Raw genomic sequence first — 13,056 nt, forward strand, 5'->3', positions numbered from 1 at the left:
GTGGTGTCCTCCTTGGGTGGGCCTGGATCCGGGGACGGGACGGCTCCAAGTAATATTTCCCTTAGGGCCCCCATATGCTCAGAAATGGCCCTGACTTTGCGCGAGGCGAACCTCGACAGACTGCATTCTGAAAAATCACCTCACGTTAGCGTTCTAATTTTGAACGCGTTCATCGCTACCAGCATAGAGGTAAAGTTAAGCCTTCTTTTCATCACTTTGAGAAAAAAAAAAATAAGAGAGATTAAGTCTGAAACACTGAATTGTACTTGACATGGATGAGCATCAATACAAGATAATCTTTATTATAACACAAGGGCTAACAGAGAAATACAATAATAATTGGTCCATTAAAGAAAAAAAAAAAAACAAGATATAAAATGGATCTCGAAAATGCATCTCATGACTTCAGAAAAAGACACGTAGTTAAAAGTTTAACTACTCATAATGTTAAAGTCTTAAGCACTTGACTTTTAAATGCTTTAAATAACTTGTGCGAGAACCCATGGTCTAGCATCTTCAGCGCATCTATAAAATGTTTTTTTTTAATGGAGCCATGAACTATTAATATTTGCATTGGTGGGTTTTCCATATTGTCGTTTCACACTGAAGTCGACTATATAGACTATAATTACTTTATCACATTATTCATCAAATCTTAGAAGTAATTCTCCATATATGTTTACCAGTAAATCAAGCCGAGGTAAGAGTGGAATTACTGTACCGTCAGAGGTCGATCAGCAGTACGACAAAACTTGTGGAGCCTCTTTCGTTAACAAACGCCACACTAAAACAACTGCTTGATTTCTGAAACTTCGGAAAACCAACTTGGGTCTTGACCAACAGGATTTCCTTAACGGCAGCAGAATTGTTCAAGGAACTTCCTCTAAACTACATCCATAATCGTCATTTACACTTGACTACACTAGATCTTCATATAGTTCATATTATGAGAACATTAAAATATCAAAGACAAAATTTATTATTACAAAAAAAATAAAAAAATAAAATAATGACCCCATCGAAAATGTATTCTTGCAGATTCGTTTGTAGGGAATTCAGCAACATTAGTATATCTCTAAGCGATGTGTGATTGCAGAGGAATTTATGCTTGACGTTACATTTTTTACGAAAACTTCCAACAAAGTGTGCCAGTTTGGTTGGAAAACGAATCACCTTGAAAACACTTTCATCACCAACTGCATTGGGAAGCTTGGATTAAAGAGGTAAAAACATGGACGACGGCAGAATTTTAAGGGGTGTCAATTTGGCCCAAGTCACAATCAAAATATGGTAATTCTTAGATAGGGGTATCTTGGGCAGCTACAGCAGGACAACAGAAGATAAACTAATACAACTGTAGTGATCAAGGTCTGCCGCAGGATATTTGCTACCCAGAATCCTCTCTGGTCCTGTCGAAACAAACACAGGCTTATGTGTTTCTGATGCCAAGAGCCTGTTCCAGCTCCTGTCGCCGTTGTTGGACCTGAGAGAAAGAGGTATCGCAAGAGATATGTTAATTCTGTTGTTTCAACATGAAAACTTTAACATGTATTTAATATTTGAGATTACACAAATTTCAGTGGCGAAACACAAGCAGCTTCACCTTTGAATAGAAATAACGGCAGACGGCCTCTTGAGCCCAGGGCTGGAAGTAGAACTCGGCTCTCCTCTCCTCCTCCGGGTTTCCAACCACATCCGTCATCGACTGAAAACAACCCCAACCCCCCAAAGTCATTATTAGTCCAGTAACGAACACTCAACTGAGCAAACATACAGAGACAGACTGACTACAGCTCGAGCAAAGGTTAAACAACCCCTTCTGACTATTAGTGAATGAAAAATGTAAGGTGCCTTATAAACTACACCGGTTCAACCACAGTACTTTTTGTAAGGGGAATACAGTCATAAAATTTGCACTCTAAGATGTCAGATTTAAGTCAAATGTTGGAGCTGAAAGCTGATTGGTGGGCAAGTTTGTTCTCACCTTCAGGTCTCTGCACTGTGACTGCAGCCAGTCGTTGATGAAGCCCTGCGGATCTCGAGCAAAACTCAACATGAACTCCCTCTGAGTCTTCAGCTGGTTAATGGTTTCAATGGTCTCATGAATCTGAAGACAAGAGCAAATAAAACAACACTGTAATTAGATCACTGTGCTTTTCTTGTGCTTACTGTAATTAGATTACAAAGCTGTTACATTTATCAAGATAGTGTCAGTAAATACAAAGGTCAACGACTGACAGAAGACAAACGGAGAATGAGACTGTTGCAAGATAACCGGTGATGTAACTGGGTCAAAGGAGGAAATCAAAAATTGGTCAAGTTTACTTGTGTGGAAGTTCACAGAGGAGCCATTGAGTCTAATTAGGATTTTAAGTCAACACAAGAATCAACCCTAACAAATAAGTATGCATGATTTATCAGCGGCCATATTGGTGTCGGCCGATGAATGTGAATTTGGAAGTTATCATTAAGGGTTTGATAAAAACACTGGGTCGATATATTACACAAGTTTGAAACTTGTTTGCATTCCTTATTGTAGTCTTTTGACTGATTTGACTTAAGGATAAAGCACTGCTTTTATAAACGCAACTCACAAAGTTTATTATAAATTGTACAAAATGTAGATTTATATCCAGATTTAGGCTTATATGTATAAATATTGGTTATCAGCTTCCAAATACAATGAGTTATCGGTTATCGTATTGGCAAAAATTAAAATATTGGTGCACCCCTACAAACTGATGACGATGACACTGATGACAATGTAAATCGAAAGTGTTTTGTCTTTGCACGGAGCACTTTTTGGCCTCTCAATACACTAAAAATTGTTTTTTTCTACACATTGTGTGCGAGCTTCCCCTCTCTTTCGGACCACAGTATGATTTTTTGAGCTTACGCACCAAAGCTACTTGGAAATATAAGCCCTTTCAGCATTTGGTGTGGACGTCTACAGCTTTTGTTCTGCTGTTGGTTTACTACTATTTGCACCCCTACAAACAAACAAACTCTAGTGGTCAATTGTTTTTTTTGGCGAATACCAATATTTAGCAAGCAGAGTAGCCGATGGTGGTATAAAATACAATTTAATGACAGCAACTGAGATGCAGAGAAGTTTAAATAATCATTTTTAAATGAACTAGACATTCATTTTACACAATATTCACCCAACTTCACTTAAAAATATTTGAAAATGTAAACTACACTGTGCACTAACCAGACATGATGCGACCGTTTCCAGCAACAAACAATGCTGTGAAAACAGAACATTTCATAGGGAAAATGGTGTGCGACACAACCTGCCAATCAGAGCATATTTGATGTTCAATACACAACTACTACTAAACTATTGGGAGCAGGACTGAACCAATCAGACTTCAGTGTGTGTGGGGCTACCTAGCGCAACATAAGTGCCCAACAGTGCTCACCCACTTTATCAGCCATCTTGGTTTTGGAAGTATTTTTTCCATTCATTTCTTCAATAGGTATTTAATAAAATCCTAATAAAAGAGTAGTAAGCCATAAACCAAACTAAGCAGCTATATTCAGATATACAAATATATAAGTAGTTGTGGGAGTAGAGTGTTGGGGGAGCGACTATATTGCATCATGGGAGTGGGCGGAGCTGCAGAGCTCTTTTAGTGCACTTTGTAGGCCACAATACCATGATTGGTGGATCTCTCTTCAGGATTATGGGTAGTGTAGTTCTTCAAAAGGAATTCTGCTTTTAAACACGATTTTGTAAAAATGTAATTGAAATAACATGGACTGATGACTTCAGCAGAAGCATATACCATTGATTAACAACCTATATATATATATATATATATATATATATATATATATATATACACACACACACACACACACACACACATATATATAGGTCATATATATATAGCTCACGGTAGATCTGTCTTTAAAGGTTAATAAGTTAGCGTTAATAATCAGTTGCCCTGTGACAAAAATAAATAGGACTTTTACTTTCTGGCTAGACTGTTGCGCTCTATATCAGTTGAATCACGTGAGCTTCATTGCCTACACTCCCATTGGTAGTTGTTGTTGCATCATGTCATTATTTATTTGCATAAAGCTGAACTCAACTGCTTAACTTTGTTGGCAACTGTCGCCTCAAATAACCAACTCTCACTAAAAATGTATGACTTCCAGTTGCTTTGTTGCTGCACATGTTGTTAATTCTAATTTTATGAGAAAATGTTTTGCCATCTAAACGTTTTTAGAGGGAACCAAAGGTCTGAGTTTTCACCCATTTGTAATGATTCAACCATGCTGAAAAAAAAACACAGCTATATCTAGCATGGAGTCATTGTGGCAACATGTTGTCTATGATTGCTAACTCTGACGTCATTACTAGGCTACAAAAGATTCTTAAGAATATATGCATGACCAGAGGTGACAAAAACCAGGACATTTTTTCCATGAGCACTTTGAAGGAGGCTTTCATCCTCCTCGTTTGTGTGCATTTCTCCACAACAAAAGCAACCAAAAACATTCAGATCTGCATGTTGCCAAGAGTCACTTTGATTCGCTATGAACTGGAACAGCTAGACAAAACACCACTGCAGATCTTCAGAGTGAAGGCGAACAATAGCTCTTGTTCCTGCAGTGAAACACTGAACACTTCAAGGGCTGTTTATACAGCCTGAACAAAGACAAATCACAGTCACCGACACGGCTGGGCAATATTTTTTGTGTTTTGATGGTACTTATGTATTTGCTCTTCAATGGTTTAAATAGTGGATTTTTTTTTTTTTTCAATCAGAGGTACCATCACGTCAACCAAGCAACCACTGCAGCCAAGCAGGTTTAAACTGTTTGAATGCAAAGAAAACCAAGCTTGAAAGTTTTTAACTTTTTATACCTTGTTGTCGAGGCCTGCAATCTCTTGTTGACTGGCTGTTGACAGCAGGAAAGAGTTCATCTGCGTCTTCAGCGTGTCGTCCACCTCGACATCAATATCATAACACGCCGTCTTCTTCTGATCGTTGGGATCCACGCTGAGACAGAAAGTTAAAGTTTAGACTGCACTTCATAGAAGTTGGTAAAAGTGACTTTGAGTGACATGTTGACGATGGGTACCTTATGACGTGGCTGATGATGATTGGCTCAGGGGGCATCAGTAGCGCATGCAGACGCTGAGGGATCTCTGAGAACTTCATCCTCGGGGACTCAAAGATCTGAAACGGGAACAATGATGATTATTTAAATAAAGATGGTTCTAAAATCATTACCATTAGAAATACTCTTCTGGTTAAAGGATATGGTTTTAGATAATATATATATATGTACAGTATCAATCCCATTTTTGATCATCCACTGTGCGAAAACCATATGTCAGATCAGCAAGAACAGACATAGCACTCTATTCCAGAACAGTCTAAAGTTATGTGCCAAGTTTGGTGGATGTAACTTGAAAGCTCTAGGAGGAATTGGTGTTTTGAAATGTTGGTCTTGGTTTCATTTTGAAAAAACCCTAAACAAAGTTTGTACAATAACAGTATGTTGGCTTCATCATGCCGACATAATTACAGACAATTAAAAACAATAAATACAACACAATACAAAAACTATTGAGAGAAGTCAAGTCAAATGAAAATAGCGCAATACAATTTATTAAAATGTATTTAACTCTCAGCCTCAGATTGCACACCTACAGATTGCTTAGACTATCTGATGTATACTGCAAATAAAAATGGCAAGACCTTTAACCTGATTTTCCACTAATTCTTCCGTTACATTTTTTTTCTGAGAAATCTGTGTATTTGTTTAAATAAACTGCCATTTTGTTGCTAAACAGTCTGAAATTGTGGTATCATTGATTTCGGATTGATTAAATGCCCTGAAATGTCACATAAAGTGCTTTATATGTTGGACTGGACAGCCCCTTCTCATCTAAGTGGTCGTTTATTGGTAAGAAAAAGCAATATGCATCCAATGCCGAAAGTCAAAAACCTGCCTCTGTGCAACTACTTCGAAGTTTATAGTACACTTATAAAAATTATACACACTAAATTCTTGAAAATGCTCTTTAAATCCAACTAATCTTAAAAGTACTGAATTTTATCTTAGTTTATTGAAGTAAGAATCAAATATGAAGTCTTTCAGTCATTACCTGTTGGAGATATTTATCACAGTTGATGAACTCTCGCTCATGAGGGTCCTGCAGTTTATGGGTCTTCACATACTGCCACAGAGCCTGAATGATCACGGGTCGAGTCTGAGTGTGGATGCCCAACAACCGTGCCAGTCTGGGGTCCAACTTAAACTGAGGAGGCTGGAAAGAGATTGCGGTTTCCCATAACAAAGATTCAAAGTTTGACTGAATCAACAATGTGTATTCTGGGTAACAGCCAATGGAGAAGTTTATCAAACTGGAATTGTGCCATCTGGTGGAGGTTTCTTACAAACTTCCCATGGCTTTCCCATTTTTGTTTTAAAATCTCTTTCAGCATAGGCAGGTATTATACTTCGGTAAATATCTGTTCTCACCTGGTAGTCGAGCATGAGCAGTACAGTACAGTGCACACCAACATCACCGGGTCTCTTCACCTGAAATCCATCCGTTTCCTGAGTCGTAGCTGTTCTGTGCCACTGAAAACAATAAACACTGAAAACTCCAACATCTGACATGGTCTTAGAATTAGATAAATGTTCAGTTTATTTCTCAAGACAAGAGTCCAGAGAACAGTTGATGAGGACTCTACTGTAGGTATTAAATTTAGAGAAATCTCACCTCCACCAAATGATTGTCGGGTCCATACAAGTCTTTGTCCAACTCGATCACTAAAGACTTAAAAAAAGAGGAGAACTTCCTCTTTTGTTTGGTGGCTTCATATTTGGACACAGCAGTCTGAGAGACACAAAGAGAAACGTTTAGTGAGATAAGAGCTCACCCCCACAACGTCCCACCAAGGAGTCAAACAAGTCCACCCTCGTGTCTCTACAGCGCTCTGTTGCTGAGATATGGTGCCTTTGGTGGTTGTTAGGGTGTTGCTATGTGGTTACTTGGTTGTCACTAAGCTTGCCTTACTGTCCCAAGTGAAAAGAGGCCACCCCTATGTCTCTATGACATTCTGGTGCCAAGATATGGTGCTCTCGGGTGTCACTAAGCTTGCCTTACTGTCCCAAGTGAAAAGAGGCCACCCCCATGTCTCTACGACATTCTGGTGCCAAGATATGGTGTTCTCGTGTGTTGCCATTTGATTGGCACTAAACTTGCCTTAATGTCCCAAGTGAAAAGAGGCCACCCCCATGTCTCTATGACATTCTGGTGCCAAGATATGGTGCTTTCAGGTGTTGCTGTTTTGTTGTCACTAAACTTGCCTTAATGTCCCAAGTGAAAAGAGGCCACCCCCATGTCTCTATGACATTCTGGTGCCAAGATATGGTGCTTTCAGGTGTTGCTGTTTTGTTGTCACTAAACTTGCCTTAATGTCCCAAGTGAAAAGAGGCCACCCCCATGTCTCTATGACATTCTGGTGCCAAGATATGGTGCTCTCGGGTGTCACTAAACTTGCTTTACTGTCCCAAGTGAAAAGAGACCACCCCCATGTCTCTATAACATTCTGGTGCCAAGATATGGTGCTTTCGAGTGTTGCTGTTTTGTTGTCACTAAACTTGCCTTAATGTCCCAAGTGAAGAGAGGCCACCCCCATGTCTCTATGACACTCTGGTGCCAAGATATGGTGCTCTCGGGTGTTGATGTTTGGTTGTCACTAAACTTGCCTTACTGTCCCAAGTGAAAAGAGGCCATCTCCATGTCTCTACTTCATTTCGGTGCCAAGACATGTTGCAATTGGTGGTTACTAGGGTGTTGCTATGTGGTTGCTAGGGTGTCACTAAACTTGCCTTACTGTCCCTAGTGAAAAGAGGCCACCCCCGTATCTCTACTACGTTCTGGTACCAAGTCAAGATGCTCTGGGAGGTTGCTAGGGCATTGCTAGGTTAAGTTGGGTGGTTGCTAGGATGTCACTAAACTTGCCGTATAGTGCCAAGTAAAAAGAGGCCACCCTCTTGTCTATACGATATTCTGGAGCCAAGATATGGTGCCCTTGCGGTTGCTGGGGCGTTGCTATGTGGTTGGTAGGTTGCTTTATTGTCTGAATTAAAGAGAGGCCACCCCCATGTTTCTATGACATTCTGGTGCCAAGAAATGGTTCTCTTGGTGGTTGTTAGGGCGTTGCCATGCGGTTGCTAGGTTGTTCTGGGTGGTTGCTAAATTGTCACTAAACTTGCCGTATAGTCCCAAGTGAAAAGAGGCCACCCTCTTGTCTCAAAAACTTTCTGGTGCCAAGATATGGTGCCCTTGGTGGTTGCAAGGTTGTTGTGGGTGGATGCAAGAGTGTTACAAAACCCCCATGTCTCTAAAATTTTCTGTTCCATAGCTATGAACCCATCTGCTCCCTTTTCAGTGTTAAGTCTATGGGCATTTTTCACCCACTGGGCAAACACTGTACTATAAAAGTCATAGCACACCTCTCTCACTAAACTGGTTGATTTGGCACCTCATTCATGGGTGTACAACAAACAGTGCAGGATAAGTTATGCGCCAACGTTTTGGCGGACGAACAGTTTGAGATTTTTGAAAAATCCAAAACAAAGGTCAGAGCAATAGTAATAGTGGCGCCTTGCTCAAGCAAACACCTCTTATTAAAGACAATGAAATGTGAGAATTTCGCTTACATCCTCTAGAAGTCGCCCCTCCACACGCAGCTCCCAGGACGCAACGGTTCCCTCTCCGTCCTCAGCATCGGGTTTGGCCGGATTGAAGGTGTTGGAGATAAATATACGTAGCTTTCGTTTTTGCTGCACAGAACAAGTTATTAAGTGCCAATATTTTAACAAATAAAATTCACAAGAAACAGCTCAAGTACAATGATGGAAATCGGGTCACACAACACTCTATTGATAACGCAATTTGCATCATGCATCCTGAGCATCCGTGTCTGATTAAAGAATACTTGGGGCTTAAAGATCAAAATCCCTTCCAGAGGTCAATTCATAGTACCGGCCCTGTTCGCGCAGCAATTCAGCTTTACCTTGATGGGTCTCTTGAGAGCTTCCTGAATATCGAGTCTCTTGCGCATGATGGTTTGATCGAGTTTACGCTCAAATGCCAGCAGATCCATGTACGCCTGAGACTCGGGAACAAGTTCTCTAATCTGAAACACACAATAAATAACCATTTATCTGTACAATGACCATGAAAACAGGAAATATCCATCAAATTTTATTTCAAATTATAAAGGGCTTTCGCAAGCAACTTCAGGTTTGTATCAAGAGTGTTTGGTTGAAAAACTAGTTGCATTAGCTACATATTAATAGGCTTATTTGAAGACTAAAAATAATAGATTTTATGGGCACTTACTCTTTGAGGTAGAATTTTATCTGCCATTTTCTTCTTCTTGGCACTAAAACAGAAAGATACAGCATCATGAGGGGTTGAAAGACCAAAAAACCCACGTAATGAGAGCAGCTTCAAACAGAAATTATTTAATTTACTCACTAACAAGTAAATGCATTTAAAATCATTAAATCTGTAGAGATGGTCTTACTGTTGGTTGCGATTCTGTTGCTGGACCTGTTGGATCTGAGTTGGCGCCGGTCTCTTGCGGGACGGGTCCATGACTGGCATGCCTGGGCGGGACACTGGACTGGACCCGTAACCCGGGGGTCCCATTGGTGGTCCCTGAGGTGTCATACGACTCGCTGGAGGCATTCCTGGTCTCTATAGGGTTTAGATAAACTATAAAAAATGTGTCGACAAAAATGTTGCTGTCGAATAGTCGTTTGATCTCATTTATCGTAACATGAGATCACATTAAACTCTAATGATGCACTGACCTGAGAAGCAGCATATAAGATATTTAGACTTGCTTTTAGAGAATAGATCTTGAATATAAGTATATTTTGTCTTTACTGCACTCGCAGAAGTATAACCAAGTGAAGAAATACGCTTATATACAAAATACACGTAAATTTAAGAGACATTCTCTTAAAGCAAGTCTAAATATCTTATATGTTGCTTCTCAAGTATATATATCGTGTTTTAAGGATTTTTAGACAATTTTAAATGGAAAACAAGACAAATACACTTGATAACAACAGGAATTTTTGCAGTTAATTTTTTACTGAATTAAACAATAAAAAGTATTTTTCCCTTTAATTCAGTGAATGTCATTTAGAGGTATTTTTAAAAGATGATTTTGTCCTCTTTATTTTAGTAAGCACATTTAATACAACCTTTTAAGTCTGGGCACAAGCTGAATAATCGGTTAAGAGCTAACGAGTAATCGTTGCAATAATCGCCGAATAATCGTTAGATTAATCGATTATCAAAATAATCGTTAGTTGCAGCCCTAATAAACAGTAATACTAAATAGTAAATTAGTTAATAATAATGTTAATAAATGATAAACAAAACAGAAGTCCTATAATATTCCATTTAAGCCTATAAATGTATACAATAATATCTTTTAGAAATAATAGCTAAAATGACCCATTTTGTCCCGAGAAAGAAAAAGTATTTAACAAATGTAGCGGTATTTGTATCGGAATCTGCGATTTTGCGATATGGCCTTGATATTACTTGGTATCGGATCGAATATTAACCTTTGTGTTAATGCCAACAGCATACATTTTGCCAAAGGTGTGTATTTTTGGGGGGAATTTTGATATTTTAACCTCAGTTCCTATAATAAATCTATAATACACAAAATAGTTACACTCAGGACCTTCAGGACAAAAACGTCCCCATTGAAACCCATTAAAACTGCAATATTTGATCCCAGTGCCATTAAAGCATAAAATCATGAATTATATGATATTATGCTTTCATTACAGAGCGCTGGCTTCAAAATGTAAATTTTTAATATTTTCCTCCAGATGGCACCATTTTTCTCATGTTTAGCCTATGGAGCAAATACAAGCTTTTCCCCTATTTTTTGTTTTCTGTATTATAGAGCACTGCAGGACAATTGAATAAATAATGCAGATAAAATTGTGTGTGTGTGCTGGTATGGATGTCAGTGTGTGTTTTGTATGTGTGTATTGAGAAATTTGTGCGTGTGTGTAAAAAAACAACAGTGGCATTATATAAACAAACTGGCATTTAAAGGGTTAAAATCCTGATGTTATGATCAGGACTGATGTTGGTTAAAATAATTTACAAATTGAAAGTGGAAAATAATATTAATATATTATTATGACAGTTTTTTGATGCTGACATTTTTGTCCTCTAAGGACCTCTGAGTAACTTTAAATTGATGCACAAGGGTTAAATAAGTGTACACTCGCCCATCACTACTGAAAATCCAAAAAGGCAACATATACATCAATGCAACCAAATGCATCAAAATACTGTGATCCTCTTTAGGCCTAACCAATTACACAACCCATAAAAAACGCAATTTATGCTCAATATCGCTTTCAAAAGGAGTCAAAATGCTCATTTGTTTTCCTCGTCTGATCGCACTCCAGGCAAACACAGACCATTCCCTAAACGGCAGTGTATGGTTCCCACTTAGATATATTTTGGGGAACCAACTCCTAACGTTCTAGGAACGTTCTGTATAGGTTTTATTTTGTTAAAATAAAAATAAAACGTTTCTAAAACGTTCTAAGAACCATACATTGTTAGATGGGTTGATGCTTTGCACGCGCTAATAATAAGAATGCATACCACATTTCAGTATTTTGAGTGTCAGAGTTTTACACATTAAATAAAATCACAAATCCCGTAAGAAAACATTTAAAAGAAACCCCCTTCGGATTCATAAGCTGGCTCTTTGTTCTCCGCGCGCCTTACCGGGTATCCGGGCCCAGGCATCGGTGATCGGTACATGTGGTTCTGCGGACCGCCGGGTCCCATCCGTCCTGCTGGGGTACCGGGACCCATACCGGGCCCTGCACCGGCCACCGGCGGCCCGGGTCCCATTGCTGCTGCTGCTACTGCCCCGCCGCCGCCACCCGGTGTCGCAGGCTGATAACCTCCACGCGCAGCCATCTTCTCCAGCCGCAAACAGAGCACCGCTGAGACTGAGCGAGTCTCGCGAGAGTTCAAAAGCACCACGGCTATCCTTCAAACCGGTGACCAAATATCGCGAGATTCAGTGAGGAGGGATCCCATTTGGCGCACTGACGTCATCTTCAGCCCAGGCTCTGTTATTTAAACAATTCGTTTATTCTACAGATATATTTATTTATAATGTATTTTTTTTGTAATTTGATATTCCATTATATTGTAATTTAATTTCATAAAAGAATATAAAAAGCGTATTTTTATTCAATTTTTCATGTACTAAATCTATAAAAAAAAAAAAAAAAAAAAAAAAATTATTAGTAATAAATAATATTTATTTAATATATGGATATAGCTTTGGTCAGTATGGAAAGGCCTTCATGCGAATAGAATCGTATCATAGTATAGAAGTATAAAACATATTGGCATTGAATAGCATCCAGTCAGAAATATAAATTAAAAGAATGTTTTATTTACTTATGTGTTTATAAAAATATGACTCATATAAAAAAATAAAAAGAGCAAAGTTGATGTATACGTGGCAGGGGTGTAGCAATCATTTCAAAAGTGAGGGAGACAGAACGATTAGCGCGAGATGAACACACACACACACACACACACACACACACACACACATATATATATATATATATATAACATATATATTTTTTAAGGTTCTCAGTTGCAAACATTTTTTTATTGGATTAATTACATGATTGACCAGTACATTTTAACTTTTGCATTTACACATTTAGACATTTGCTTTATGAAAGACACAGCGTAAACACATTTGCCCTGTGAATAATTGCGGGGGACAAACTTTGGTTTTATTGAAAGTGACACGTCCCCCTCATCCCCCGTGTATTCTACGCCCATGATCCAGGGCACAAATGAGTGGAACTAACATCAATGTCCGCAAGGGGGAGACAAACACCATAATAATAATAATAATAATAATAATAATAATAATAATTGTTTCAACATCTGTTTAATTGGAAAGTGGCATGACTGGTATTTTA

At 38.7% G+C, this 13,056-nt stretch overlaps 1 protein-coding gene across 1 annotated transcript; it reads right to left on the reverse strand.

Moving 5' to 3' along the window:
- Positions 1-276: 276 nt before the first annotated feature.
- On the reverse strand, positions 277-12,054 carry LOC127439017 (SWI/SNF-related matrix-associated actin-dependent regulator of chromatin subfamily D member 1-like). The gene is made up of 13 exons (XM_051694994.1): positions 11,825-12,054; positions 9,573-9,745; positions 9,386-9,428; positions 9,057-9,179; positions 8,701-8,823; positions 6,752-6,868; positions 6,508-6,609; positions 6,131-6,292; positions 5,098-5,195; positions 4,880-5,015; positions 1,985-2,107; positions 1,604-1,705; positions 277-1,483 (listed from the first exon to the last, which is right to left on the reverse strand). Exons 1-13 carry the CDS (start codon positions 12,020-12,022, stop codon positions 1,430-1,432), a joined length of 1,554 nt encoding a protein of 517 aa, XP_051550954.1. The 5' UTR covers positions 12,023-12,054; the 3' UTR covers positions 277-1,429.
- Positions 12,055-13,056: the final 1,002 nt, after the last annotated feature.

The sequence above is a fragment of the Myxocyprinus asiaticus genome, chromosome 50 (assembly GCF_019703515.2).
Source record: "Myxocyprinus asiaticus isolate MX2 ecotype Aquarium Trade chromosome 50, UBuf_Myxa_2, whole genome shotgun sequence".
Lineage (NCBI taxonomy): Eukaryota > Metazoa > Chordata > Actinopteri > Cypriniformes > Catostomidae > Myxocyprinus > Myxocyprinus asiaticus.

Coding starts and splice junctions, on each gene's coding strand:
- LOC127439017 (XM_051694994.1), bottom strand. CDS start 12,022: ATGGCTGCGCGTGGAGGTTATCAGCCTGCGACACCGGGTGGCGGCGGC. Junction 6,869..8,700: donor AGGGGCGACTTCTAGAGGAT/GTAAGCGAAATT, acceptor TGTGTCTCTCAG/ACTGCTGTGTCCAAATATGA. Junction 5,016..5,097: donor ATCATCAGCCACGTCATAAG/GTACCCATCGTC, acceptor TTTCTGTCTCAG/CGTGGATCCCAACGATCAGA.